The following is a 26,609-nucleotide window of genomic DNA, read 5'->3' as shown; positions in this document are numbered from 1 at the left end:
GAGCAGTAACGGTTGATACGAGAGAAAACCCTAATATCGAAAACACACAACAACACACGTCATCGTTTCTGGGGCTTTCTTTTTATCGCCAGGAATCAAAATTCTGATAATACAAAAACCAAAAAAATGATCAAAATAATTTTCAAAAAATAGAAAAATCACTGTAGGCACATGGGTTCTGACAACAAAACCCTAACAACTATCCGATCTTTCAGTAGTCGTAATTTCTCTGCTAGCAAAGAGTTCAGTAGCACCTTCTCCGACGAACAGTTCGGCGGTAGCAAAGGGCTGAGCGGACACTGAACCTGGGCAGAACCCTAGTTCCGGTGAGGTCGTTCGACGGCGGTGAATCAAGGCGGTGGAACAGGCAACGACGAAACAAGGCAAAGGAGGCGATCAAAACAGTGGAGATCAGACAAGGAGAGGAGGAACTCACCACAAGGATTCCTTATTCTCTGACAGCGACGTTCTCCGTTGATCGACCGAAATTAGAAAGGAATCAGCCAGGAGTTGGCGGTGGTGGCAGAACAGGGCAGAGAGGAGGAGGAAACTAGGGTTTACTCGCGTGTTCTTCCCTCGACGCTCATAGCGTTTTTAAAGCTTCCTTTCGCTAGTTTTCCTAGATGGACATGGAATCACGAAGAAATTGTGATTCCAGTCCGTCGATTTTGGCGAAATCGCGAGCCGCAAGGACGAAGTCACGGGCGTGCGCCATGGACACATGAGGGCGGTTTGGGCGTGCGCTGAACCAGAAGGGAAAGAAGAAAAACATTAATTGAACCGTATCAGTTTTTCAGGATTACTATAGCAAACCGATTTAATCTTGGTTCGCTTAGTTCGATGATCAAACAATCTCTGATTTGATCCAAATCAGTTTTGTTCAATTCATCTTCGCAAGTTGAAGCTCCTCATCTCTTCTATTTTGCCAAAATAATTTTCATTATAAACCAAACCAAGTTGGTTCAATATTGAATTACTTGGTTCAATAATCAAGTCTTCTATGATTTGAACCAAACCAATTTTTCCTATTGTTTGGTCCAACCAAACTAACATTCTCTCGATCTGAGAATCCAATTCTGAAACTTATTTTAAGTCCTTCAGAAAACTTCTTATTCATGTGACCCAATAGGTTTTTGATTATGTTGGTTGTCCGTAATTAACCATTATTGCGAAACGATCATGAGTGACACCTAGTAGTACATCATGATCCCCAATTGATCAAAAAATCAACGATTAATTTCAGAATAATTTCTAAACCTTTCAGCAACTTTAATAAACGTATCTCATTTCTTTCACCGTCTTATACCCGATTGGTTCAGGACATGATCTATTCGTGTCAGTCCCCACTAGGCTGACTACGTCACACCTAACCTAAGCTCTTTGCTTGTTCCTATGGATTCAAGTTACTTGTATATGTGCCCAAGAGTGTTATACTCTTGACATGTGTTGCTTTGGCCAAAGATTTTCAGTATCAATTTCAACAAGCGACCGTAGGATATACGTCTTTCTTTACAGAGAATGGTGAATCCTTTGTGGACTATTCAAACACCTTCAGACACTTCAACTTATACCCAATCATCCCGGGTCCACACCTCATTGGTGATGTCTGCTTAAGATGTCAAAGTATAAACCTCCATGACCAAGGTGACTTGAATACCACAAGTCCAAGGAAACTCGCACCTAAGCTGCATTGAGATCTTCATTGACATATGCATAAAAATCATATGAAGTCTCAAGGCAGGTCACTTCAATAAACTGATTACCTTTAACCAATATCTATGTTTAACTCTCAACATCCAATGTCTCCAGCTAGTGAGATCAACTGTTTGTCGAACCAAAGTGTTTAAACGTGTTAATCTTAACAGAATCAATGACGTTCGTAATCGTCAATTCGTCGACTAGGAATAATTTTAATACATTCATAATTACACATGTAGAGATACTCATAAGTTATGATCCAATCACAAATTCTCTCATTCTATGAATCGTATTGCGGATATTTAGTAATTAAGTTAATCCAATCAAACGTAAAAAATTGCACACTTAAAAAGTGAATTTTATTTATTATTAAACAAGTTAACAATACAACCATAAGATGATTGTCTTAGGACATCTCTCAAACATAACAAGGAGGAAGGGTATTGGGAGGTCTAGATCCCATCTTGGACACAATAGGAACAAGAGCTTAGTCTTAGCTTGATGTTGGGGCCGGCGTTTTATTCTTATCATGTCGAGTTTTGGTGTGACCCTCTGGAGGCAAACTTCTTAAAGGTAAGGCCTCCATCCGAAGAACTCATCGAGGTGTCATGAATCGATTGATCTGTCTCGGTGGGAGGAGGCGTTGCTCCTGTGTCTACAGAAGAAGGTTGCTTCTGGGATCGACTTCTTTTCCTCAGTTGAGGCTCCTGAGTGGCATTGGGTGCCACCTCCATAACTTCCACGTCGACGGTCGAGGTTTGGGCTTGGGTCTCTCGTACTTTGCTAGAGCTCTCTCTTCTTGTGTTGGGACCCATGGACTCAAAAGCAAGGGCTTAGGAGTCCCTGACCTCTATAGGAAGGTCACTTGCTGCCACCGCAATCTTTGTCGCAGCAGCTAATGACTCAGCCGCGTCCTCCGAGACCCATCAACTATCGGTCGTTGTCAGATCCCACTTCAGAGTTTTGTTGATAGAGGCGTTCAACATGATGTCACCTACAAGAAAAGAAAAAGATTAGTCAGTATAAACAAAGGCACTATAAAGAATAGAAGTCTTACTTAATGATCTTTCAAAGATATGACATTTGGACTTAGGCCTGTTTTGTACAGGAGGGCTTTGTTGTTGACCAGAATATTTACGTTGAATTTCAAGCTCGAGAAGATGTCTGTTGCTAATAGGTAGGCTGACTCTAGCCTACTGATCAAGAGCTGGTTCTGAGGGTATCTCGGGATGCCAGATCGTGGGCCAGGTATAAGGTTGAGAGGCTTAATGAAAAAATTCTTCCATCTCTTATGAGAGGTAGGGTATTTATCCAAAAAATTACAACCCGACCTCACCGTGAAATATATTACCCCGAGCTCTCCTCTCTTGGGATAAAAAAGTAGTGGAAGGTGGTTGAATCGAGTGGGACTTGGTATACTTGAGAAATGATGGAGGTGCTACAAATCAAACGATAGGAATTGGGGCAAATTGGGACATAGAACACTGAAAATAGATGGTCATGTCCTGAAAGAACGAAGAAATAGAAAATCTAAGACCGTCGGTCATCTGACCTTGAAAAAAGGTGGCATAACCCGACGACGGCTCATGGGGTCGATGTCCTGACGTTGGAATCCTAATGCGATGGTCTAGGGGAATACCGTACTATTCTCTAAGCAGCAGGTCATCGCCGAAAGTATATGCAGACCGTTGGATCTCGTACTAGAAAATCGACGCATTGTCGATGGCCATGAGAAAACGAAGAGTTCGAAACAAACAGAGGAAGGAAGAAAAGGGGTACGACTCAACATACAAACTTATGATTGTCGTCGAATGTTGGAGGAAAAAGAAGACAAGCATGAATGAAAGCAACGTAATTCAACGACGGTCTAATATACTTGAAGATCGCACAGTAGGGTTATCACATCTGCCCTTGGAACTGTCGAATGTGGATACAAAAGGGTGGAATCTCATCTTAATTGTCGCATCATACGACCTGCTCAATAGAATCATGATATAATCTCCCTCATTAATGTTCGACCCAATGATGCCTCGAACAATGTGATAATTCAAATTCAACCGTCAGATATCAAACCATATGGACGAGGAATCAACATCACTGTCTGATTTGCGATCATGTCAACAAGATCATTTCCCATGTCACCACCATTAATATGACAGAGTATTCTCGTGGCTTGAAGGAGATAGCACACGCCATCATCAATGCTGCCATGAAATGCGCCAATGATAAGGCTGATAGGTGACTTAGCATATCGCCAACATTTAATGTGATATCTTATCTCCTTGGGAATGAAGACCTAACCAGTAGAGTGCCTCCACTCTGGCTCATCAAAATCAGATATCTCCCAAGCAACTTGACACAAGTCCAGTCAGTCAGACTACCCCTCTTTCGATTATACTAATTGGGAAGGTTTGTAATATAGCGAAGCCTAAAGCTGCCACGTGGTTGTCACATGGCCTTAAATTTGGAATGACGTGGAGCTATTAAGCAAAATCAAAGACAATTAGACAAAACTCGAAGGGTAGTTAGTTGGCAACCTCAGCCTCAGATCTCGATCTTGGCATCTATTGGATATCATACATTGACCTCATCTCAGCCTCGAATCCCAATCTCGACTTCTATTTGGCCTCAGATCTCGATCTATGTGGCTACTGGATCTCATACGCCGACCTCATCTCGGTCTCGGGCACCGACCTAGATCTCTACTTGGTCTCATATCCCGACCTCAACGTCTACTGAATTCCGACCTCGACCTCAGCTCAGCCTTATCTTGGTCTCAGATCCCGACCTCGACCTCAGCTCGGCCTCATCTTGGTCTCAAGCGGCGACCTCTGCTCAATCTTAGATCCCAAATTTGACGTCTACTAGATCCTATGCGCTGATCTTATCTCTACTTATGGCCCTGACCTCAATCTCAGCTCGGCCTCCTCTTGATCTCAAGCACCGACCTCATCTTGATTTCGGATCTATCGTCATCCACTTCTAGGTGGAACCCATAAAATCGATTCATCCTTAAGATTAGGAACCCCTAATACTATTTCCTCCGGAGAAAAAGAAAAATATCTCGGAAGACATATGCAATTGGAATGCATATATCAAAGTATATAATAAACGAAAGCACGTATTTTCAAACATATCTTAAATAGACGTTGATATTTCAGAGATTGGATACATTGCTAATTTTATAAAGGTTGCTCATACCCCATGGGCATAGGTATGCACACACACTATAATTTCTCCTAAGTCCTTAATCTCCCTCCTCTCATAAAATCTTAATTTGAATGTCAGAGTAGCTTGTCAGAATTCACACCTGGTATCATTCTAACTCTCTCTCGAGTGTTTTTTAAGTTCTTTCATCCTTTACGATGACTATCTCTAGAGAGTGTGCACATCAGTCCGTTCATTGACTAATAACTTGATTATCCATAGTATTTAACCGAAATGGTATTTGACTAGTCATCAGAGGGTAAAGAATCCCCCTTTTGCAAGCTTGGCTAGCTACTTGGATCTCGCAACATATCCCTCTGTCGCTCTCATTTCCGAAAGTTCAATTATTGTCCTTGCACACTTATCTTCTCATGTATGTTACAGCTCACAAGCATGCTCTTTTCACATGGAGACATTTGGATATCACAATATTAAGCGAAATAACAAATTTCTTTACTCTATAACTATGTGCAATAACATATATATACCTTCATAGATGATGCATCAAGTGAGTTTTAGTAGCTCCATGGAGTGCTCTATTTTCTCACCATCACTTGTTACTTGCCTAAGCAAGTTCTGCACTCCGTCCACCCACTTTTGCTTGGTGATGCTGTTCTCACACTCAAACTCAATCAGACCTTGCGCTGTTCTCAGGCCAAAGCAGCATCTCTCCTCCACACACTCCTTTGCACGCTCAGGCCAGGCCGGAATCTCATCGTACACGCCATAGACAACACCTGATCAGCCACCAATTAAAGAATCGATCAAAAACTCTTGTTCAAGTGCTGAAGCAGCTATTTGTTTGTCATGCCATCGTTAACATTCACTCACTCTTTTTCTTCTTTGAAAGTGCCCCTCCTATATGCTTACTTTTGAGCTTCACCATTACCTGTGACTTCCTGTTGATGTAGACTGATACTCTCTTCCAGTGTAAAGTTCCTGCAATAAGAATCGAATTGAAGCTTGAGTTGTCGACTGATTGTGTGAAATCTGATCTAGCTCGGCCTTACCTTTACGGGTGCTGCGTTTGAGTAGCTCGCCTTCTTTGCACCAGATATCTGGGCTCCCACATTGACTCTTCTCGCAAGGAATGACAGTGGCAGCGTTGTTCCTTGCTTCCCTTTGCAGCCTCAACTTTAACGCTGCAGCTCCTCGTAGGGCTGTTAAGATCGATATAGGTTATTGATCAGATCGCAATTGATTATCGATTGAAAGCTAACCAGTTGCGGCAGCTGCTGTGAGGGTCATCAGATCTCCGGCTGTTTTCACGTCCACCGCAGATCGGATAGAAGAAGCCACGAGTTCACGGTCGGCCCCCGCTTGCTCCGCGATCTCGATGCAGTGAGAGGCCAAGATCTCGGTAGCAGAGACCATGGCGGCGCTCATCTTCGATGTTTGGTTCTGCGAGGCGGCGACCACAGCGGCGACAGCCGCGGCGACTCCGGCGACGGACACCGCGGCGTAGATGCGGGCTCTCTCGGCGCGGGCTTTCTCCTTGCTCCTCGCTTTGGCTCTGCAGCTTTCTCTGTGGTGAAACAATTTCCCAATCGTTCCATTGTGGGAAATCATGGTGTTCACGCCACCGCGCGGCTGAGAAATTAATCGACAGAAACTGGATGAATCTAACAAAACCTATCCATTCCATCATCAAACACGCATCCGGAGGAGTGCGATCGATCTTACTCGCTTATTAATGGTCAGAGAGGCGCCGGCAGTGGCCGCAGCGACGACCAAAGAGTCCGGAGGCATCATTTCCGGCAGCCGATCCACCACGAAATTCCTCCTCTTGTTCCCGGCGAGGAGGGCCTTGGAGATCTCGGCGGCGGAGACGCTCCAGGACCTGGACAGGAACTCCATCGGCTCGCGGGGGGTCTGCGGCGGGGGAATCACCGGGATCTCGAGGCCGCACTCCAGCGCCTCCCCCTCTTCCTCCTCCTCCACCAGGTCCCGCAATCGCACCGGACCATCCCTCCTCCTGCTCCCCCACAAGTAGTGCCCCTTCTCCATCGCTCTGCTTCAGCGAGGAGAGGGATCTCTATATATACATATAACAGAAAGAGGGGCGGGGGGAACACGAAAAGCGGGGGACAAGAGGGGGACAGCGGACAGCTTTCTTCGCTGCTTTTGCTGCGCCTGTTCCTCGCTGTTTTCTGTCGCCGGCCGCATCCCCTCGCGCTCGTCCCTGTGCGCTGGTCCAATGATGGGTTTCGAGCCGGAGGATCCGGAACGTCATTTTGTTTTATTTTCCAATTTGTTTACAAATATTTTTTTTTCGATTTTTAAAAATGATTTATTTATTTTTAACAAGAAAAAATCCAGCCAGGCAGTTTGGAGCGTGGGACCCGCGGCTTATCCACCAGTTGGAATCGGTTCCTATCTGCGATAGCGTTTATTGGTGATAAGACAATTCTGTCCACCAACTCAATTTATATATATATATATATGTCTACGTTAGGTTGCCTATACACTTTTCTTCAAAATAATTAAGATTAATATAACGGTAAATTGGAGAAAACTCCCCAATTGCAAACTGGACTTTGCATGCACTCACTATCCAACATTTTCTTTGCATGCACTCCCCAAACTTAGTTTAACTTAGTTTCAACTCCCCAAATTCATAAATTTACAAATTTATCCCCCTCTCTCCACTCTCCTCTTCTCCCCCCTTTTCTTAATAAAAAAAAGGCAGATAATCATTAATTAAACCAAGCTAGGTAGCGCAGGTGTTCGTTGCGGCCGCCTCGCCGGACCTCCTCCTCCTCTCCTTACTCCACCCGCTCCGCGTATTCCTCCGCTCGCAGAACATCACCCTCCCAGTCACTTACTGTTCCTCCTTCTGCGTGACGCTCCATGGCCCGCTTACGTACCTTCTCGCAGTTCGCCTCCACCCCGGCATAGTTGGCGTGGCGACAGCCATGGTGTGGACCAACTTCAATCTCCTTGTCTGCCTCCTCCTCTTCGTCCTTCTCTCTAGATCCTGCCGCGATACGTTACCTGGCGGTGGAGTTGGCTTCCTCTCCGGCGAGTGGTTCCGCGGGTGGCCAACGCTGCTCCGCCTTGCGGCGCCGTCTTGTGTCTCCGTCTGCCTCGAGTGGTGGTGGTACGAGCTGATGATCCTCCTCAGCGGCCTGCTCGCGCACCCCCGCGATGTCGTGGCCTCCATGGGCATCCTCATCCAGACCACCTCCCTCGTCTACATCTTCCCCAACGCGCTTAGCTTCGGCGTCTCCACCCGCGTCGGCAACGTCCTAGGCGCCAACCGCCCTGCTAAGGCCCGCGCCGCCGCTGCTGCCGCCCTCGCCGCAGCCCTCGGCCTCGGCCTCGCCGCCACCGCCTTCACCGCCTCCATGCGCCACCAGTGGGGACACCTCTTCACCCGCGACCCCGAAATCCTCCACCTCACCACTCTCGCGCTCCCCATCGCCGGCCTCTGTGAGCTCGGCAACTGCCCACAGACGGCCGGTTGCAGCGTCCTCCGCAACAGTGCCCGCCCGGCCACCGGCACCGACATCAACCTTGGCTCCTTCTACTTGGTCGGCATACCGGTGGCAATCCTCCTCAGCTTCGTCGGAAAAATGGACTTGCCGGGGCTGTGGCTGGGGCTCCTTTCGGCGCAGGCCACGTGCACCGCCCTCATGACCGGCGCCGTCGCTAGAACAAATTGGGCATCGGAGGCAGAGCACGCCAGACGCTTAACCGACTCTTCTTCTCTCCTCCTTCAATCATTCCAATTGCTAATTGCAATGACATAATTCCAATTACCCCAATAACTACTCTGTCTCCCATCTCCGTGGAAGCCGAGAAGACGAAGACCACCCCAACACTATAAGACATTCGAGATCCTTCATTAATGGTGATCCAGAAACAGCTCCAGTCGACTGGAATATAATCCCAGTTGAGTCAGTTTCGTCACTGTTCGAGATCAGTCGACTATAGTTAAAACTCAGTCGACTGAAGGTGGGTCTACGGTGAAGAATGGCCAAGATAGTCGACTGGAATGAGCTTCCAGTCGAGTCCAATTTGGTTCTGTGCGGGGTTAGTCGACTGGACACAAATTATAGTCGACTAGGATCATGTTCAGTCGACTGAATATCTGAATCAGTCGACTGATATCAGTTCAGTCAGCTGATTAAAAGTATCAGTTGAGTGCAATGCTGAAGGATTTAACCTAAGTTGACAATATACGCTCAAACATGATTAAGGGATCGATATAGTTGGTATGGAATGCCCAACCATGATCTTCGAACCAAATACACATGAATTATATATTGGTCTATAAAAATTCAGTCTCTTAGCCCAAAGTAATGCATCATAACAAGTATTATGAACTAAGAGAATGATCCTAACATCTCTTCCCATCTAAGTTGTACAAAAACACAAGCAAGGTATTGTCTATGTATGTAAGAGATGCAATCTAGTTAAAGTGTGAAGATGATCATGGAGTGATTTCTTAACCGACCGAGCACATTCCTAATTCTCGTCTTAGATAGCTAAACAAGGGGAATGTCAGTGCAGTTATGCTTCGGAGTGAAAAAATTACCACAGACCCTACTGTTTCAGTTTCAGCTTCAGCACCAGACCCAGTCAGTTTTGATCAGGTTATAGATTTGGATTCACAGCCACGACGATCAGGGTCCAGTGTACCATTACCTTTCCCTCTAAGGCCAGTGCAGCCTAAGAAGAGTGTTGAAGAAGAAAAGGCTAAAGAATTCTAGGAGCTTGTAGATTTGTTCAGCAAGGTGGAGGTGAATGTCCCTTTGTTAACAATGATCAAGCACATTCCCAAGTATGTCAAGTTTCTCAAGGATTTGTGTGTTCACAAGAAGAAGCTGAAGGGGAACGAGTTAGTCAACATGGGGAAGAACGTATCTGCACTCATTCAGTCACTACCCCAGAAGTGCGAGGACCCAGGAGTTTTTACTGTGCCATGTGTTATTGAGAGTTGTGTTTTTGAGGATGCTATGCTGGATCTAGGTGCTTCGATCAATGTCATGCTAAAATCAATTTTTCAGACACTTGGTATTAGAACTTTGCAGTCTACAGGTGTTGTTATCCAGCTGGCCAATCACAGTCATGCTCACCCAGCAGGAGTTATAGAGGATGTATTGGTTAAGGAGTATGGTTGCATTAGGGTCAATCTGTGGTTCTTCTTATCTTGATGAAGAATATGAAAATGTAGGGACTTGCTCACTAGAAGCAACGCCTCAAGAATCACTTTCATCAGTTGTTCAGCCACTGAAGCCTCTACCTGTGCATCTGAAGTATGTGTACCTGGAGAAGGACGAGCAACTACCTGTTATTATTGCTAGAAACCTAGAGCCAGATCAGGAGGAACGATTGTTAGATATTCTGAGGCAGCACAGAAAGGCTGTTGAGTGGACACTTTCAGATATACCTGGTATTAATCCTTCTATTTGTATGCACAGGATTCATCTAGAGGAAGATGTGAAGCCAGTGAGACAACCTCAGAGACAACTCAACCCACTCATTCTTGACATTGTAAAGAAAGAGGTGACTAAACTTTTGCAGGCTGGTATCATATACCCTATTTCTGATAGTCAGTAGGTGAGTCTAGTTCAGGTGGTTCCAAAGAAGTCTGACATCACAGTAGTGGCTAACGAAGAGAATGAATTGATTCCCACCAGAGTTCAGAATTCATGGAGAGTGTGTGTGGATTACATGTAGCTCAATCAGGCCAGTAGGAAAGATCACTACCCTTTGCCTTTTATTGATCAGATATTAGAGAGGCTAGTAGGCAAGTCCCATTATTGCTTCTTGGATGGGTACACGGGGTATTTCCAGATATGTATCGCCTCAGAGGATCAGGAGTAAGACGACCTTCACTTGCCCTTTTAGGACATTCGTGTATCGACGTATGCCATTTGGACTTTGTAACGCTTCAAAAACCTTTCAGCGGTGCATGATGAGTATTTTTGGTGATTTATTAAAGCATTGCATGGAAGTGTTTATGGATGATTTTTCTGTTTATGACACATCTTTTGATGCATGTTTGGATAGTTTTGTCACGAGTTTTGCGTAGGTGCATTGAGACTGACTTGGTTTTGAATTTTGAGAAATGTCATTTCATGGTTGAGCATGATATTGTTTTGGGTCATATTGTCTCTAGGGATGACATCAAGGTAGATCCTATTAAAATTAGTATTATATCTTCTTTATCTTACCTCGTATGTGTGCGGGAAGTGCGATCTTTTCTGGGACATACAGATTTCTACAGACGCTTTATTAGAGATTTTAGCAAGATCACTCTTCCATTGACTCATTTGTTGCAAAAAGATGTGGTATTTGATTTTGATCAGAGGTGTATGGACGATTTTACCCAACTGAAGGAAGCACTTGTATCAGCCCCTATCATTAGACCTCCAGATTGGGCCCTCCCATTTGAGTTGATGTGTGATGTTTCAAATTATACGGTGGGAGCTATTTTGGCACAGATAGTTGATGGAGCACCTCATGTCATCTCATACGCTTCAAAGACGTTAGATGCTGCACAAGCAAACTATACTACCACAAAAAAAGAGCTTTTATCGATTGTTTTTGCTTTAGATAAATTTAGATCATATTTGCTCTGTTCTCATGTGGTTATTTTTTCTGATTATGCAGCTCTAAAATACCTCTTAAAGAAGCCTGATGCAAAATCAAGATTAATCAGATGAATGCTTCTGCTCCAAGAATTCGACGTGGAAATACGCAATAGGAGCGGGAGGGAGAACTTGGTAGCAGATCACTTGAGCAGGATTGCTAGGGACGAGGAACCCATACCAATAGATGATGCCTTCCCAGATGAGCAGCTTTTACAGTTGCAGGATGAGTCCCCATGGTATGCAGATCTGGTAAATTTTCTAGTAGCAAATATTTTTCCCACACAGTTTACACGAGCACAGAAAGATACATTAAAAAGTAATGTGAAATATTATGTGTGGGATGAACCATATTTGTGGAAATTCTATAGTGACCAAATTATTAGACGTTGCATTCCTGATTTTGAGTTTCAGTCTGTATTATCATTTTGTCATTCTCTTGCATGTGGTGGACATTTTGGTCCCTAGAGGACTGCTAGGAAAGTTTTGGAGTCTGGATTGTATTGGCCTACCCTGTTTTGTGATGCATATAATTTTTATAAATCTTGTGATAGGTGTCAACGAACTGGAAACATAGGACGTAGGAATGAAATGCCTCAATATAACATGTTATTTTGTGAGATTTTCAATGTATGGGATATTGATTTCATGGGTTCATTTCCTGTCTCTTTTGTATTTATATATATTCTATTGACAGTTGATTATGCTTCCAAATGGGTGGAAGTCATACCCACCAGGATTGATGATTCTTCTGTTGTATGAGTTTTGTCAGGTCTCACATATTTTGCATATTTGGAGTACCCAAGGCGATCATCAGCGATCAAGGGTCTCATTTTTGTAATAGATACATAAAGACAATGTTGAGCAAGTACGAGGTATTGCACAAGATTTTTACACCTTATCACCCCCAAACAAATGGTCAAGCTGAAGTGTCAAACAGAAAAGTCAAGTTGATTTTGGAAAAAACAGTGGTTTCAGACAGGAAAGATTGGAGCAAGAGGCTTGAGGATGCATTGTGGGCTTATCGTACAACTTATAAGACCAAGACTCGTATAGGAATGTCTCCTTACAGGATTGTTTATGGCAAAGCATGTCACTTGCCAGTGGAGATTGAGCACAGAGCTTATTGGGCAGTGAAAGCTTGCAACCTGGACATCGATAAAGCTGGAATGGAAAGGAAACTACAGCTTCAGGAACTTGAGGAGATCAGATTAGAGGCTTATGAGAACTCCCGCATATATAAAGAAAAGACTAAAAGATTTCATGACAAGCACGTCTTACCAAAGGAGTTCCATATTGGTGACAAAGTACTTCTGTATAAATCTCGTCTTCAATTTTTGAGAGATAAATTGGTATCCAGATGGGAGGGTCCCTACATTGTTACTAATACTTTCTCTTATGGTGGTGTCGAGATACAGAAGATTTCTATAGAAAGAACTTTTAGAATAAATGGCCACCGACTCAAGAAATTCCATGAGGCATTGAATAAGAGTTTGGTGGAAGAAGTGAACCTCAACGACACTATCTACCCAAGTTGAAAAGGGAGTTATTCGATCACACCTCCTTTTTATATATATTTCATTGTTTGCTTTACTTTTGTTTGGTTGGTTTAGGATGTGAGTTGTTTGTTGCTTTTAATAATAATTTCCCCCTTGCATGACTTCATTCATTTTAGGAATTGTGATAATTTAGTTAACTAAGTTTGTTAATTTTAGAGATTCCAAATCATGAAAGAGTTCTTGGATTGCATATGGTTGCAACTTAGTGATGGATTCCATGTTGATAAGTTGAGATGATGATCTATATCTACCTAGTGAGGACTGAGCCTGATTGCCTTATTATTTTTTGTGTGGTGATTGTTACTCTAAAACTTGCTCTGATTCTTTTGAGACCACATTACCATGAGGTTGCATGATTTTATGAAGGTTATTTCATTATTTCACATTCATTATCTTTTCTTAGCATAGGTATTTCAATAATTTCTTTTACCATGTGTCACATTCTCCCTACCATTTCTTTCTTTTCTTTTCCATTGGAATTGAGAACTTTGAATGCCGAAGATGAGAATTTTGTCCGGAACGGACAAAAGTTTAAGTGTGGGGGTGTGATTAGATGATTCACCATTAGCAAACTATTAGATTTTATTTTACTTTTTGTTTGTTTTTAGGTTTTTATTTTTGTTGTATGTTATTTTTAGAGGATCTATTATTTTTTTCATTTTCTTTTCAACAGAACCATATTTTTTTTTTCAACAATTTTTTTATTTTTTAATCATAAACAACCGAATCCAATTTCACCTTCAAAATGAATTAAGTTTCATATTCATAATCTCTAAACATTCCAAACAACTAAATTACTAACACATTCAGATCACTAACATCACAAACAACCGAATCAAGTTCACATTCAGATCATTAACATCACAAACAACCGAATCACACTCAAGTTCAATATGAAACAGACAATTCAGGAGGGGTTTAAATGATGAAATCAGCTAACAAACAGATGAGAAAATCAATTGAATTCCAGCTAGGGTTAGGGATTATGTTTCCCGATTCATCACAGAACGAAGCCATCAACCGAAGGTTGAGTTGCGCCAACATGGAGGTGGGTCTTGTCGAAGCAAACTACTCACGGTGAGACATGATCGGAGAAGGCATGCTCGGAATCCATCCTTTACCCTGACTCCTGCTACAAACCGCAGACAAAACATCAGTAAACAAAGAATTGAAACTCCTTACATTGCCCTTTTTTGGTGACGGCGGAGAATCGAAGCTGGCCGGTGATCCCCTGCTGCAAACCGCAGACAAGGATCGCGGATTTCAGAAATCGTAGACAGGGCCCAGTTATCACTCAGAGCTTCTGTGGACGCGGAGGTGAGGCTATCGCCGACCACCGTTCGCTGGGCAAACCGCTCACAATGGCGGAGCACGACCGATAGGGGAGGGAAGACTTCTCGCTGGAGCAAACCGCTCACAGTGGAAGATCTTGCAGATGGTCGATGCTCGTCAACCGTCGATGTTGCTGGCGCCGCTCGAGTGCTGATCGGGAAAACGGGAAAGAAGGATTGCGGAGGAGCTCAGTTAGGACGAAGGAAAAATCACGGAGGAGAAACAACAGTAACCCTAGCTCTGAGCCCTCCTCGTGCAATTGGACCGGAGAAGCTTTTGAACGCGGGGCTGAACCGGGCTTGATTTCAACTGAACCAGCTTGATTTGACCCAAACTCGAGCCCAAATTGAACCAGACTCGTATTGAACCAGATTGATTGAGCCGGCCTGAACCCAATCTGAACTTAAGCTGAGTCAATTTCTGATTTTAAACCTGATTGAGCCAAATCTGATCCCGATTTGAACTAGACTCGAATTAAATTTGATTTCTCTCCAAATTGGACCTATTTATAGGCTTTCTGAATTGATTTCTTTGGCCCGATTTCAATTATTTGCAATTGGACTTCATTTTAATTTCCTGCAAAATCAAATACAATAAATTAATACCCATAAATTACCTCAAATTAATAAAAAATAGAATGAAGACAAAAAATTCATCCAAGATAAAGAATAAGCTCAAAATCTAATTTATGATATGAAAAATGATCAAAACAGTTCAATATAATCCCTAATTCACCCTGTCAAATAGCCACTTGTCACTTGTCACCAAATTTGGAGGCTTTGGTAAGAGGGACTTGCACTAGAAGATAAGAAACTAGTTAACATTTGATCAAAAGAGTAGAGTTGATATAGGTTTGGAAGTGAATGGAAATTAGAATTTCATGATAAAATGGGTTGGTGAGGGGAGGTTGAATCATCATTTTGGATTTGCAGGCCTCTTTTAAGGTTTTGTTGTTGAAAATGTACCCTGTGAGTGAAATATTATTGTGGTATCTAATGCAAACAAGGAAAGAAATTGACATTGAAAAGGCAATAATTAAAGATTGAAGATAATTCCAATTTTACACTCCCACAATAAAAGGAAATAAATAGAAGCATACATGAGATTGAAGCAGCTGCAATAAATTAAAGATTTGATTTGTTTGTCTTTTGGTAATTAGATAATTTTTAAAAGGTTTGGTCTTTTTAGAATTTTTTTTTTGGGATAATTATAGATTTTATAGGAAAAGTCTATTATTTTATGAAGAATGAGTCGTGTTATCAATCTCTAAAAATAGGGTTAGGATCCTATGTATTTGACAATTTTGAGGTAATAGAATCTTCAATTTCGTTTTCTCTGTGTGAAAAGTACTAACTTTTCTATAAGAGGATTGTGTCTTTGTTGTTTTGTCGTGCTGCGTCGAAGGGCCAACGTCTGATGGTTCAATCTTAGTATTAGTTATCCTTCCATTCTCCACTATCCTCAAGGCCATCCTTATTCACAATTCTTCCCCAATTACTCTCCTTTATCAAGTTCTAATGGATTTCTATGCCCTCTCATCATCTTTGTGCATCTTCAACCTCGCCATGGGAAAAAAATGTTGCTGTAGCAATAGTACCTAGATAAAAAAATGTAGAAAAGAAAGTAAAATGAAACAAAAAAAAGGAGATATTTCTTCTAGATGCAGTAAAAGTTCGAATATTCATCTTTGTATGCTAATTTTCTTATCGGTTTTGTGGAATCATCTTCATCCTTTTTGCCTTCACATCACATGATTGCAATGAAGGCATGACATCATTCTCATCATATAATAAACTCAAATGTTTCCTTATTCATTAGAAAGGACAAATAAAAAAGATTATCTCAAAGTCAAAGTGAAAAAAGAGAAACAAAGTGCATTTGCTTCTTTCTAATTGGAATGGGCATTCAATGATTGAAAAAATAAATTGAAGATAATTCCAGATTGATGCTTCCACAATAAAAGGAAATAAACATAAGAATATTCAAGATTGAAGTAGCTGTAATAAATTAAAGATTTGATTTGTTTGTCATTTGATAATTAGAAAAATAATAGGAGAATTTTAAAAGGATGGTGTGAGTGAGTTTTTATTGGGATAATTAGGGCTTTTATTGTTGAGGGGAGGTGGAATCGTCATTTCAGATTTCTAGCCTCTTCTAAGGTTTTGTTGTAGAAAATCTAAACCCTATCAGAGAAACATTGTTGTGGTAACAAGTTGACAAAAATATATATATATTCATAACTAGATAACATCTCTAGTTTGATAGTGTTAGGGAGCCTTATTTTCCCCATAAGATTGTTAGGAGCACAGAACTGCCATAGTTACAAAAACTGAACTAGATGAGCTTTAGGTCATAAGTTCATTGGTCAAACTAATGGTTTAATCAGTCAAATTACAGAGTGACCTAAAAAAACTGATTGGTCCAACTGACCCAAAATAATTGGTATAGCTGCATATCTATTGCATAAATTTACAGTAAAATGCAGTCCAAAATCTACTTATGAAAAATCATAATGATACATGAATCAATGTAAAAAAATAATTTACTAGCATATAAAGAACAAATATTGATATATAAATAGAATAACTAATTTGCAATTATATTTTAAATGGACGGTTCTAGGGTTTTTTGGATGCAATTATTAATAGGGTAGCTTAAAATATGAAAAAGGATAATGTTTGTTCTACAAAAATATATGAAATTGTGCATGAGCATATTTTTTGGCATTTCAAGACACACTACTAAACTGACCTGGTTTTCTGAATACCAGTCCGTTCATACAATTCTGTGAAAATCGGCTGGTTGTACCAGTTTTTCTACACATTTGATCTGGGAACTAATCCGAGTTGTAGAGACCTTTGGTTTCTGTTTTTTTTTTCTGGTCCAACCAGTTGTAGAGACCTTTGGTTTCTGTTTTTTTTCTGATCCAACCAGTGGCCATTCAGCATAACACTTAAGTTTCCATTAAACTTACATCACACCGCAGCATAACTCCATTAGATTATCTTTCCTTTCATAGAACAAAGTGTCTAAGGATACAAACATATCGAGTCGTCTAGATGTGAAATTAGATTGGCAAAAGCCTAATCGGTTAATATAACACTAGTAAGATTAGCATAAATGCATTAGCATGCAGTGCACAATCTGGGATTTACTCTAACAAGTAGTTCAAACATGTGTTATGACTGATCAGTTGAGATGAGATGGACGAGTGTTGCTATCTTGATTTCTTGTTCATTGTTTTGTGGAATTATATCCCCATGTTTAAAGTAGAAGTTATTTTTCTTTGCGTGTGATTCTAACTGTCAGTATTTTGCGATCTTAGTTTTAATGGTTCATCTGTGATGCTTAATTGTTCTATACTTAGTATTTAAAAGCAATTGCTGCATTGGATACATTTTTCTTGTTGTCTTTCTCTTTCTTAAAATTGACCAAGATCTGTTTTTAATGATAGAGTTGTCATAAATACAAAATCAAGTAGTACAGCCATTTTACCTTTACTCTATCAAGTAGTTCAAACAGGTGTTTTGACTGATCAGTTGAGATGAGATGGACAAAGTGTTGTTGTCTTGTTTTCCTTGTCATTGTTGAATTATAAGGTAGAAGTTATTTTCCTTTGCGTCTGATAACAAACGGAATCTTGTGATCATAGTTTTAATGGTTCATCTGTAATGCTTAACTATCCTAATTCTGGTATTTAAAAGAAATTTTAGCTGCTTTGAATGTACTTTCTTGTTGTATTTCTCTTTCTTAGAATTGAACGAGCCTGTTTTTAATGAGAGAATTGTGCACAACTAAGCAAAATCTTCCTTGCACTGGAATTAAACAGTCTAGAGAATTGCAATGGATCCTGGCATGGAGCAACTTCGGCAAACTTTGGTTGAGGTTGAAACAGAAGCTGAGGAACTCTTTTTAGCAAGACATCAGGTTAGGACCTTGTCTGGCCTCTAGTACTAACTTATCAATTCTGTAGTCTAGTTGCATCTAATGTTAACTGTATCAACAGTTAGTAGAAAATGATAGGCTTAGGAATGGTAATAGAGAAGCTCTGACAGCTCTACGTAGGAGAGCTCGGACTACAAAGAGTAGTGTTCCATCACCCTTTGAAGCAGTCATGCGAGAAATAGAGGGAACGAAGGAATTAGTCAAGGAGATATGTCCAACGTGTGGAGACCATGACTCGAAGGAGCATACATGGATGATGTTTCCAGGATCTGATATTTTTGTTCGCATGCCATTCCATGCAGCTCATACTACTTTGGAAAAAGGTGATGCCTCCATAATCACAATGAACAATATTTACTTAAAAAGATTGATTTTTTCAGGATCTGATATTTTTATGAGCACAATGAACAATATTTTTGTTCATGACTATAAATTTAGGTTGATATCCAACAGACTGTCCTAGAATGGAACTTTTGTGCATAATTGGACATTTGCAGCACATGGAGTTTGCCCTTTAAACTTAATAATGTCTACATATAAATTAGAAAAGTGATAAATTGATATCCTTTTTCATTTAGTTAGTAGAACTGAACTAATGACCTATATTACTTAGACTCATTTATTCAACATGCATCTAGATTTTCTATGCATGATTTTTTTCCTTTTGTTTTTAAAAAATGAGGACACAGGGTCAAGGATCCCTTGAAAAGGGTCCAAATTATAACACAGGTACAAGGACATAATGATTTTAAAAGTATAAATATTATTGCATATAATATATGCTATAATGTGTATAATGTTATATAATAAATGTACACAGTATGGTGTTTATATTGGACAATGTATGTGATATAATTTTTAAGGGACATTTTAAAAAGGCCTAAAAAATTTGAGGGCATTATGAAAATTCTTAAAAATTTTGGGGGATTTTTTGAAATGTTCCCAGATATAACCACAATGGTAATGCCTCTTCCATTACACTGGCACAAGCCTTCTCTCTTCTCCATCACCTTGATGTGAGCCTTCCTCTCCTATCCCCTTGATGCCAGCAACCACACAATCTCTTTAATTTTCATGCCCCAGCAACTTTAGCAGGATGCTTCCTTGCATTGTCATCTGACTCCCCTCCCAAAGACTCCATCGATCTCTTTCCTCCCTGCGTGACATGAGTAGCATGTGAAGCCTAGGTAAGCTTCCTCTGAGTGTTTTCTTCCTCTTCTCTCGCAGACTTGTTTGAGTGCTCAGACACTTTTCATACTTGCTTATGTTGTGTCATGTCGGCGCTGGTACAGGAGGTGTATTTGTAGAGTTTGAGTAACAGAGCTAGTGAGTGGAAAAGGAAAAATGGATATTAGAATCCCTAGTAAGACTGGAAGTTTCATAAAAGAATTTCAATGTGCACTCCTTATAACAAACTACATTTCTCTATGGACTTCCTCTTTGTTAAATTTGATGGTTTGGGTGGTTGCAATCAACTTAAACTCTCCTCCAAAAGCCTGAGTTGGGTTGATCATCTGTAATGTAGAGAAAGAAAAGGGGTCTGATGGGTGCAGTAAACTTTGAGCAAATAATCATAACATTGGAAGAAACAAATCTATTTTTTATAAAGTTCTCATACAAAATTGTGAAGCAATAAATCAAAGTTATATAATAACAACGAGGAAAAGAATGAAGAATATTTACTCTGTTTTCAAATACTTTTTGATCTTCCTTGCAGTTACATCCTCAGTTCCAGAATTTTACATAACGTTCAGTTAGCAAGTTTGAAGCTAATGAGCCAATGTAATTAGGAAGTTCAGTTAGACACTTTGAGCAAATTAGTTTGTTCTAGTAACTTCTCTTGGTGCCGTAACTGGCAATAGGAAGATGTTTTACAAGGTTCTGAAAGTAAACCTATCCATGGCACTTGATTTTAGCTCCTTTCCAGATTATTTGTAGAATTTCCTGATGCTCACCTCTTTGCAAATTCTGCGGTGTACATTAGTAATTTAGCGTTGTATTTCAGAAAAATAACCCACTCCCGTAGACTGGTGTTCAGTTTTCAGTTTAGTTGTAAAAATGTCATATGAGGCCCTTTGTTATCATTGTTATAGAAACTGTTTTTTGTTTATTGATCAGCATCCCATCCAAATAATATCCTGCTGAAACATTTTGTTTTGCTTCTTGTTTAGATCAAGAACGGCTGGACTATGACTCGAAAAAACTGCAGAGCTATGTGAAGGAAAAATCTTTTCTGATTTCACAAACAGGAGCTCTTGCTGACAGGATAAGCCCTGGCATCGTTAACTCTTTGATTACATTAACAGATACCCCTAAGTGAGCGAATTTTTAAATTCTCTATGAGACATATCTACTGTGCATAAATCATATCTAGTAATGATCACTGCAATGAAACCCAGATGTTCTAACAGTTTGTTTCCTGGTTGTTTGACTCAACCTTTGGATTCCTAGCATTTTAGCCAGCACCTCTTTCACCTGATGGTGATGAGTGCTCCTTTTTTGCTTCAGTTTTTCATGTGAGTTGGTGGCCTTTGACTTGCTCGACATTGATTTGATCAGCTTGTTCATCGAAGTGTCGACCTTGTTTGATACTAGTGTGTGTTCTTTTGTTCCAAGCAAATGCTTGATTTTCAGACTCCAAGGTACCTCAAGTTGCAGAGGTCCCTTTCCCTAAGGCTAGGAATTTTGTTCATGCTGATGAGCTTATTCTAGATGCCATTGAGCCTCCGTTGAATCTGAAAGATTATTAATTCAAACTGACTCATTAAAGGTAGTTTTTGTCAATTTGCTCTCTGATTGACCATGTTTGTTCTGTGATTATGTTCCAGCATTTGGGTGTTTATACTAAAACTTTATCATCCATTATGTGCTTATAGAATTTAGAATCATTTGAGATGAATGTATTTTTGAAAACCTTTTTAATATATCTATGTCTTCAAGGATGCAAATTGAGGGCAATGAATTTTTGATTTTTAAATTGATAGAGTAAAAATTTAATGATATATTTTTAATTTAATTTTAATTTTTTCAATTTATGTTATTATTTTCAAATACATGAAGGTTTTAGGAATATATTGATTTTGATTTAAAATGATTCCAAGTCCTTTAGATCTATCAGTCAATGATATGTTGTCCAGGTCACTTAAAGTTCTCAAATGATTTAAAAATAATTACTTAAGTTTGATCACCAAAACTACTATATGGTTGTTTTTTTGCTCAATTTTTTTATTACTAACAGGTGGTACATGCACCGCGCGTTGCGCGGTGTGTGCCATAAGTATTGATATTCGTGATTGGTAGCTTAAATATAAGTATAAATACAAGCATGTTCACGTAAAAAGAAAGACTTGCATAACAGAGAATGGAGCAAGCATAATGAAAAAGGAAACAAAAAAACAAAAATCAAAAACCAACAAGATAATCTCATCACCAGTTTTGGAAAATAACACACAAAACAAAAACTAAATATAATGAAAACATGAATGAAAACAAATAAGAAAAAAAGAAAAATAACCGAGGAGTTCAAGAAAAAGTCCCAAAAAAATTGCAAGCAACAAACACAAACATGAAATAACACACATAACACACAGAACAAAGATAAAATGAAAAAAGAAGACCAAAACATACCACCAACACCAATACCACGCCAAACCAGAAAAATAAAGACTCAAAAACGGGGGAAAAGGACTATAAACCTTGAAAGAAGTTCACACATGCCCATCATTATCAGGAGAGGAACACCATTCCGTCGCAGCATTTTGTACTAAACACAAAGGGTGAGAGAAGGAAAGAACCGGATTTTTCGCTGAAAAAAATCAAAGATGTGACATTAATAAACATTTTCCAAATCCAAAAATAATAGAAAAATTAGGAGGAAAAGGTAATTTTATGTTTAGGTAAACCATAAAATAGATTACCAGAGTAGCATGCACAGGTGCTCAGATCGATGCCATCAGAGCCCTATGCAATTGAACCAAAATCAGGAAAATCTCACTGTCGGCGCAGAAAGCGGTGCATCAGAAAGGGATTTCAGGGCATCGGACAAGGATGATTTGGGGGAGAATAGCGTCTGATCGGAACGCACAGACGTGGGTTTTGCCTCTCCTCCCCTCCCCTCTCTGATCTCTTCGCCGGCGAGCGAGTGCGAAGAAAGGGCAAGAAAACAAAAGAAAAAGCGAGAGAGAGAAATGGGTTGGAGACGAGAGGGAGAGAGGCGAGATCGGAGATTTGTCTGGGCGTCGGCAAGTGGGATCCGCTAGGTTTTGGTTCGGAATTGCAACCGCGCGAGCCCTCGCACGTGCGCGGTGGGGCCACGCCGCTCTCGATTCGAATTAAACTGGGGCGGAGCGTTTCCTCGCCTGAAGGCGATTCATTCTTGCTTACCCTTCTCGACATGACCTGGAAAGTTACCAAGTGGTGTTCGTGGGATGAAGAAGCGGGACCCATGGTAGGGCCTGCTTGATGCTTTCCTGGTTAGGTAAAGGGAAAGAAACAGTGAGTGGCACGTGTTCGTGGGATGAAGAAGCGGGACCCATGGTAGGACCTGCTTGATACTTTCCTGGTTAGGTAAAGGGAAAGAAACAGTGAGTGGCACGTGATCTACACGCGATGAGTGGGTGGGGGCCATGGGTCCTCATCTACGAGACTTATAAACGTCGAAGGCGGCGACCGTGGTGGCGTCAGAATCTAACCTCCGTTTAAGAATATATCGGACTCTGATTCCGACGGCGTCGTGGCGGTAAGAGAGGGAAACAGACAAAACGTACGTTTCAGTTGCATCCGGCGCCGGCCTGCCGGGTGAGGGGATGGAAGATAACGGAGACGGGAGTTAAATCGCGCGGGGGTCGCGGTGGACACTTGGAGAGAGGAGAGTGTTCTCGGGGACCTGAACTTGTCTTGTTGAGTGACACGTCCTCCCTGTTCACATGACCAGGTACATCAACATCATTCGAATTATCGGTGGTGGGCCACGATGAGTTTTTTCTAAATCACGTTTCCATTGTTTTTTTTCCACGTGTTGCGATTCGATTATTTTTGAAAATAAATAAATATTTTTTCCTTTTATCTGCTCATCAAGTAAATCTAAAAATACGACGGCTCGGACGCCCGGTGACTCAGTAGCCCATCGTTAATTCCATTCTTCATTACCCTCTAAATTGTAATATTCACATTGTAGATAAGTTTGAGATGTTCATTTGAATAAAAAAAATATTTTAGATATAAAATATTCAATGAGATGTTCATTTGAATTTTATGTTTATTTGAGAACGGAGTGTTTTTTTTTTACTTTTTATTTTTGGTCAATAAAGTTTGATGCAATTGTTTGGAGTCTTACCCACCTCTTCGTGCTTCTTCTGTCTGTTTCCTTCAAATGGACACTTCCTTGTTTCGACATTTCTCTCTCCCTCTACGCTCTCTCTCTCGTGCACGCACGCCGCGCAGCTTCGCCCACGCTCACGCATCTTCGATCCAACGGCGTCGCCGAATTGGTCTCCTCTTCCTCGCCGCCGCCTCAGATCCGTGCTTAAGCCTCGCCGCCTCCGGTTCCGACTTCTGTTTACTGATTGATGGGGGGCGCAAGCTCTAGGGATTCGGAAGCCAGGAATTGGGATTACGGAAGCAGCTACTCCCCCCGCGAGGCGCCTGACTATTCGAGTTACCCTTCGGCGTACAGTTATCCTCGGCCTCCCTCTCCCGGCGAGCCGTATCACCCGCAGGGTGGGCGGCGGAGGATCGACAGGAGGCACTCGAGGATAAGCGACGAGTACCATACCGTGGAACAAGTAAAGTTGCAACTTTTATTTAGTGTTTCACAACTTACGAGATTAGTCCTTTGGGTTCTGGAGCAGTCACGTGAGTGGTCGTCACTCACGTGATCAAATAAGGCCGTTTTAAGTGTAAAAAAAAAATATATATATATATAGATGAATATATAGATGTAGTTTGGGAGACCATGTAATTGCTTCCTTCAATATTGTTATTAGGATCCAATAATTTTGATTTAAAAAAAATTTATTATATAAATATATCAATTTTAATCAAAATTGCTATGTGTGTAGCAATTATAATTAAAATTATTGAATGGATTTAATAGTTTGGGTCAATACTTTTCTTTAAATTTTCTATGTAGTCATTTTTAATTATTTGGTCATTTTAAAAGTATGATGAAACTCAAATAATCTTCTAAAGTGGATTTATAAATTCAAATTTAAAATTTTATTAGAAAATAATTATGTATTATTTTTGACTAAATTTGTTAAGTGATTTGAATCCTTTTATCACTTTGAAAGCGTAGATTTGACTCTGAAAATCTATTAAAGTGCATTTATAATTCATATTTAAAAATTGAATATAAAATACACATATAAACATGTTTGGTTAAAAAATGCAACAGAATTTTATTTGAGGCTTTGAGCATTAATTTGAGAAGAAAATGACCGTATGCCAGTTTTGCTAAAATTATTGTATAATTATTTTTTATCGAAGTTATTATTATTTTTATTTGCATTTTAATTCTTTCAAGAACAATTTAATTTAATCTCTATTACTTTTTATAAATAAATAAATAAATATATATATATATATATATTTAATGTTTTTAAAATTTATAACTCATAATACTATTTTTAAAATTTTATGATAAAATTTATATGACTTTATTTTTTATTATTTTTAAATCAATGAATCTTTTGATGATTATAATATATATATATATATATAGTGAGATGCTTATTAATGAGCATTGGATAAGTACCTAGTGTTTTTTTTAGGTTTTTTTTTTAGAATTTAGAATTTAAGATTTAGTGTTTAAATTAAATAAAGTGAAAATTAAAAAAAATACTAGATGTTCATGGATTATTCAGATGTGAAGGGTAATAAAATTATAGATATATATACCTTAAAAAATAACACTAGATGCACATTTATCTTTGAGCACCTAGTATAATTTTTTTTTTTAGTTTAAATACTATTCTTTAAATTTTGAATCCTAAATCTCAAATACTATACTTATACCCTAAACTTAAAAAAAAATTTAAAAATAATATTAAGTGCTTGCGGATAGATGTGTAGCACTCTTCAGTGTGCTTATATATATATATATATATATCAAGCACACTGAAGAGTACCAGGAAAGCTGAGGGAAGTAGTTTTCTTCAATGCTCTCAATGCATCAGGAAGATAAGTATTTATAGGCTAATATTTCTTCAAGGTTAAGGAAGAATCTCTTAGTGGAGTAGCTTACTAGCTTAGAGCTTAGTTGTGTCAGAGAGGTAGTGGAGTCTTCATAGTTGTTCTTATCTTCTAGCTGAGTCATGGTTGTTGAGTGGATGTTGTCGTCATGGGTGACGTCATATTTCCATTATGTTGTCCAAATTAGCTTCTTCTGTTGGGTTGAATGAACCTGGACTTGAAGGTTGGAGAGGTAGAGTGGGCAGCCGTGTTGAAGCCATATAGTTACGGGCTAAGTATGCATTAGTCATTAGTATAGAACTTGCTAATTTGCGGGAAATTCAGTGATCATATTTTTTTCATGTATTTCTCATATACAGCTTCATATTTTGTATGGATTGGAAAGGGAAAATAGGCTGTTCCCATTTCCTGAGGCCAGTAAATTTTTTCAGTAAAAGATTCCCCAGCTAAAATGTAATATTTTAGTATATAATCTCGATCCCAGTACCATTGATTACCAAGTACTACTGATCGTCATTTTATTAGCTATTCAGGAAATATATATATATATATATATATACCATATGTAGTGAGTATCTAAAATATTTTTTATTTTTAAAATTATTGTTTGTTTAATATTATAATCCAACTTCTAAATTTTAAAATAAAATCTTAAATGACTTAATTATAAATAAAAAATAAATTAAAAAAATCCTGCCGACGTATAGTCGTGCATTGCATGTTGCGTATAAGATCAATTATATATATATATATAGAGAGAGAGAGGATTTTGATATACTAAACATTATCCATGAGCACCAAATATATTTTTTTTTAAAAAAAAATTTCATCGGGTTTAAGTTTTAGATTTTAGGGTTTAGTTTAAAGGAAATGAAAATAAAAAAGATAAATTTATATATATATATATATATAGTGAGATGCTTATTAATGAGCATTGGATAAGTACCTAGTGTTTTTTTTAGGTTTTTTTTTAGAATTTAGAATTTAAGATTTAGTGTTTAAATTAAATAAAGTGAAAATTAAAAAAAAATACTAGATGTTCATGGATTATTCAGATGTGAAGGGTAATAAAATTATA

The 26,609-nt window shown here is 39.6% G+C and overlaps 3 protein-coding genes and 1 pseudogene across 3 annotated transcripts; 3 read left to right on the top strand and 1 right to left on the bottom strand.

The window, feature by feature from the left end:
* Nucleotides 1-5,222: 5,222 nt before the first annotated feature.
* Nucleotides 5,223-6,984, bottom strand: LOC141836311 (VAN3-binding protein-like). The gene is made up of 5 exons (XM_074723773.1): nucleotides 6,589-6,984; nucleotides 6,126-6,495; nucleotides 5,916-6,065; nucleotides 5,737-5,844; nucleotides 5,223-5,642 (listed from the first exon to the last, which is right to left on the bottom strand). The coding sequence occupies exons 1-5, from the start codon at nucleotides 6,910-6,912 to the stop codon at nucleotides 5,410-5,412; spliced, it is 1,185 nt and encodes a 394-aa protein (XP_074579874.1). The 5' UTR covers nucleotides 6,913-6,984; the 3' UTR covers nucleotides 5,223-5,409.
* A 121-nt stretch (nucleotides 6,985-7,105) lies between these two features.
* On the top strand, nucleotides 7,106-8,841 carry LOC141835628 (protein DETOXIFICATION 48-like). The gene is made up of 3 exons (XM_074723006.1): nucleotides 7,106-7,141; nucleotides 7,620-8,601; nucleotides 8,660-8,841. Exons 1-3 carry the CDS (start codon nucleotides 7,106-7,108, stop codon nucleotides 8,839-8,841), a joined length of 1,200 nt encoding a protein of 399 aa, XP_074579107.1.
* An 830-nt stretch (nucleotides 8,842-9,671) lies between these two features.
* LOC141835627 (uncharacterized) lies at nucleotides 9,672-13,042 on the top strand (annotated as a pseudogene).
* A 4,310-nt stretch (nucleotides 13,043-17,352) lies between these two features.
* LOC141836558 (uncharacterized) lies at nucleotides 17,353-20,847 on the top strand. The gene is made up of 3 exons (XM_074724068.1): nucleotides 17,353-18,322; nucleotides 18,402-18,663; nucleotides 20,512-20,847. The coding sequence occupies exons 1-3, from the start codon at nucleotides 18,239-18,241 to the stop codon at nucleotides 20,658-20,660; spliced, it is 495 nt and encodes a 164-aa protein (XP_074580169.1). The 5' UTR covers nucleotides 17,353-18,238; the 3' UTR covers nucleotides 20,661-20,847.
* The last annotated feature ends 5,762 nt before the right edge of the window (nucleotides 20,848-26,609 follow it).

This window comes from Curcuma longa, chromosome 10 (assembly GCF_044706935.1).
Source record: "Curcuma longa cultivar G26 ecotype Majalengka, Jawa Barat chromosome 10, ITB_CL_G26_1.1, whole genome shotgun sequence".
In the NCBI taxonomy this organism is placed as follows: domain Eukaryota; kingdom Viridiplantae; phylum Streptophyta; class Magnoliopsida; order Zingiberales; family Zingiberaceae; genus Curcuma; species Curcuma longa.
The sequence above is the reverse complement of the archived record's forward strand: the minus strand, read 5'-3'. Positions and strand labels throughout refer to the sequence as shown.

What these genes read in the sequence shown, in the direction of transcription:
- LOC141836558 (XM_074724068.1), top strand. Translation starts at nt 18,239, where the DNA reads ATGGATCCTGGCATGGAGCAACTTCGGCAAACTTTGGTTGAGGTTGAA. An exon ending in TCTTTTTAGCAAGACATCAG is followed by an intron (nt 18,323 to 18,401) that starts GTTAGGACCTTG and finishes CTGTATCAACAG; the next exon opens with TTAGTAGAAAATGATAGGCT. An exon ending in TCATACTACTTTGGAAAAAG is followed by an intron (nt 18,664 to 20,511) that starts GTGATGCCTCCA and finishes CTTCTTGTTTAG; the next exon opens with ATCAAGAACGGCTGGACTAT.
- LOC141836311 (XM_074723773.1), bottom strand. Translation starts at nt 6,912, where the DNA reads ATGGAGAAGGGGCACTACTTGTGGGGGAGCAGGAGGAGGGATGGTCCG. An exon ending in CACAGCAGCTGCCGCAACTG is followed by an intron (nt 6,066 to 6,125) that starts GTTAGCTTTCAA and finishes CGATCTTAACAG; the next exon opens with CCCTACGAGGAGCTGCAGCG. An exon ending in ACTTTCAAAGAAGAAAAAGA is followed by an intron (nt 5,643 to 5,736) that starts GTGAGTGAATGT and finishes GTGGCTGATCAG; the next exon opens with GTGTTGTCTATGGCGTGTAC.
- LOC141835628 (XM_074723006.1), top strand. Translation starts at nt 7,106, where the DNA reads ATGGGTTTCGAGCCGGAGGATCCGGAACGTCATTTT. An exon ending in AGGATCCGGAACGTCATTTT is followed by an intron (nt 7,142 to 7,619) that starts GTTTTATTTTCC and finishes AAACCAAGCTAG; the next exon opens with GTAGCGCAGGTGTTCGTTGC. An exon ending in AGAGCACGCCAGACGCTTAA is followed by an intron (nt 8,602 to 8,659) that starts CCGACTCTTCTT and finishes AATGACATAATT; the next exon opens with CCAATTACCCCAATAACTAC.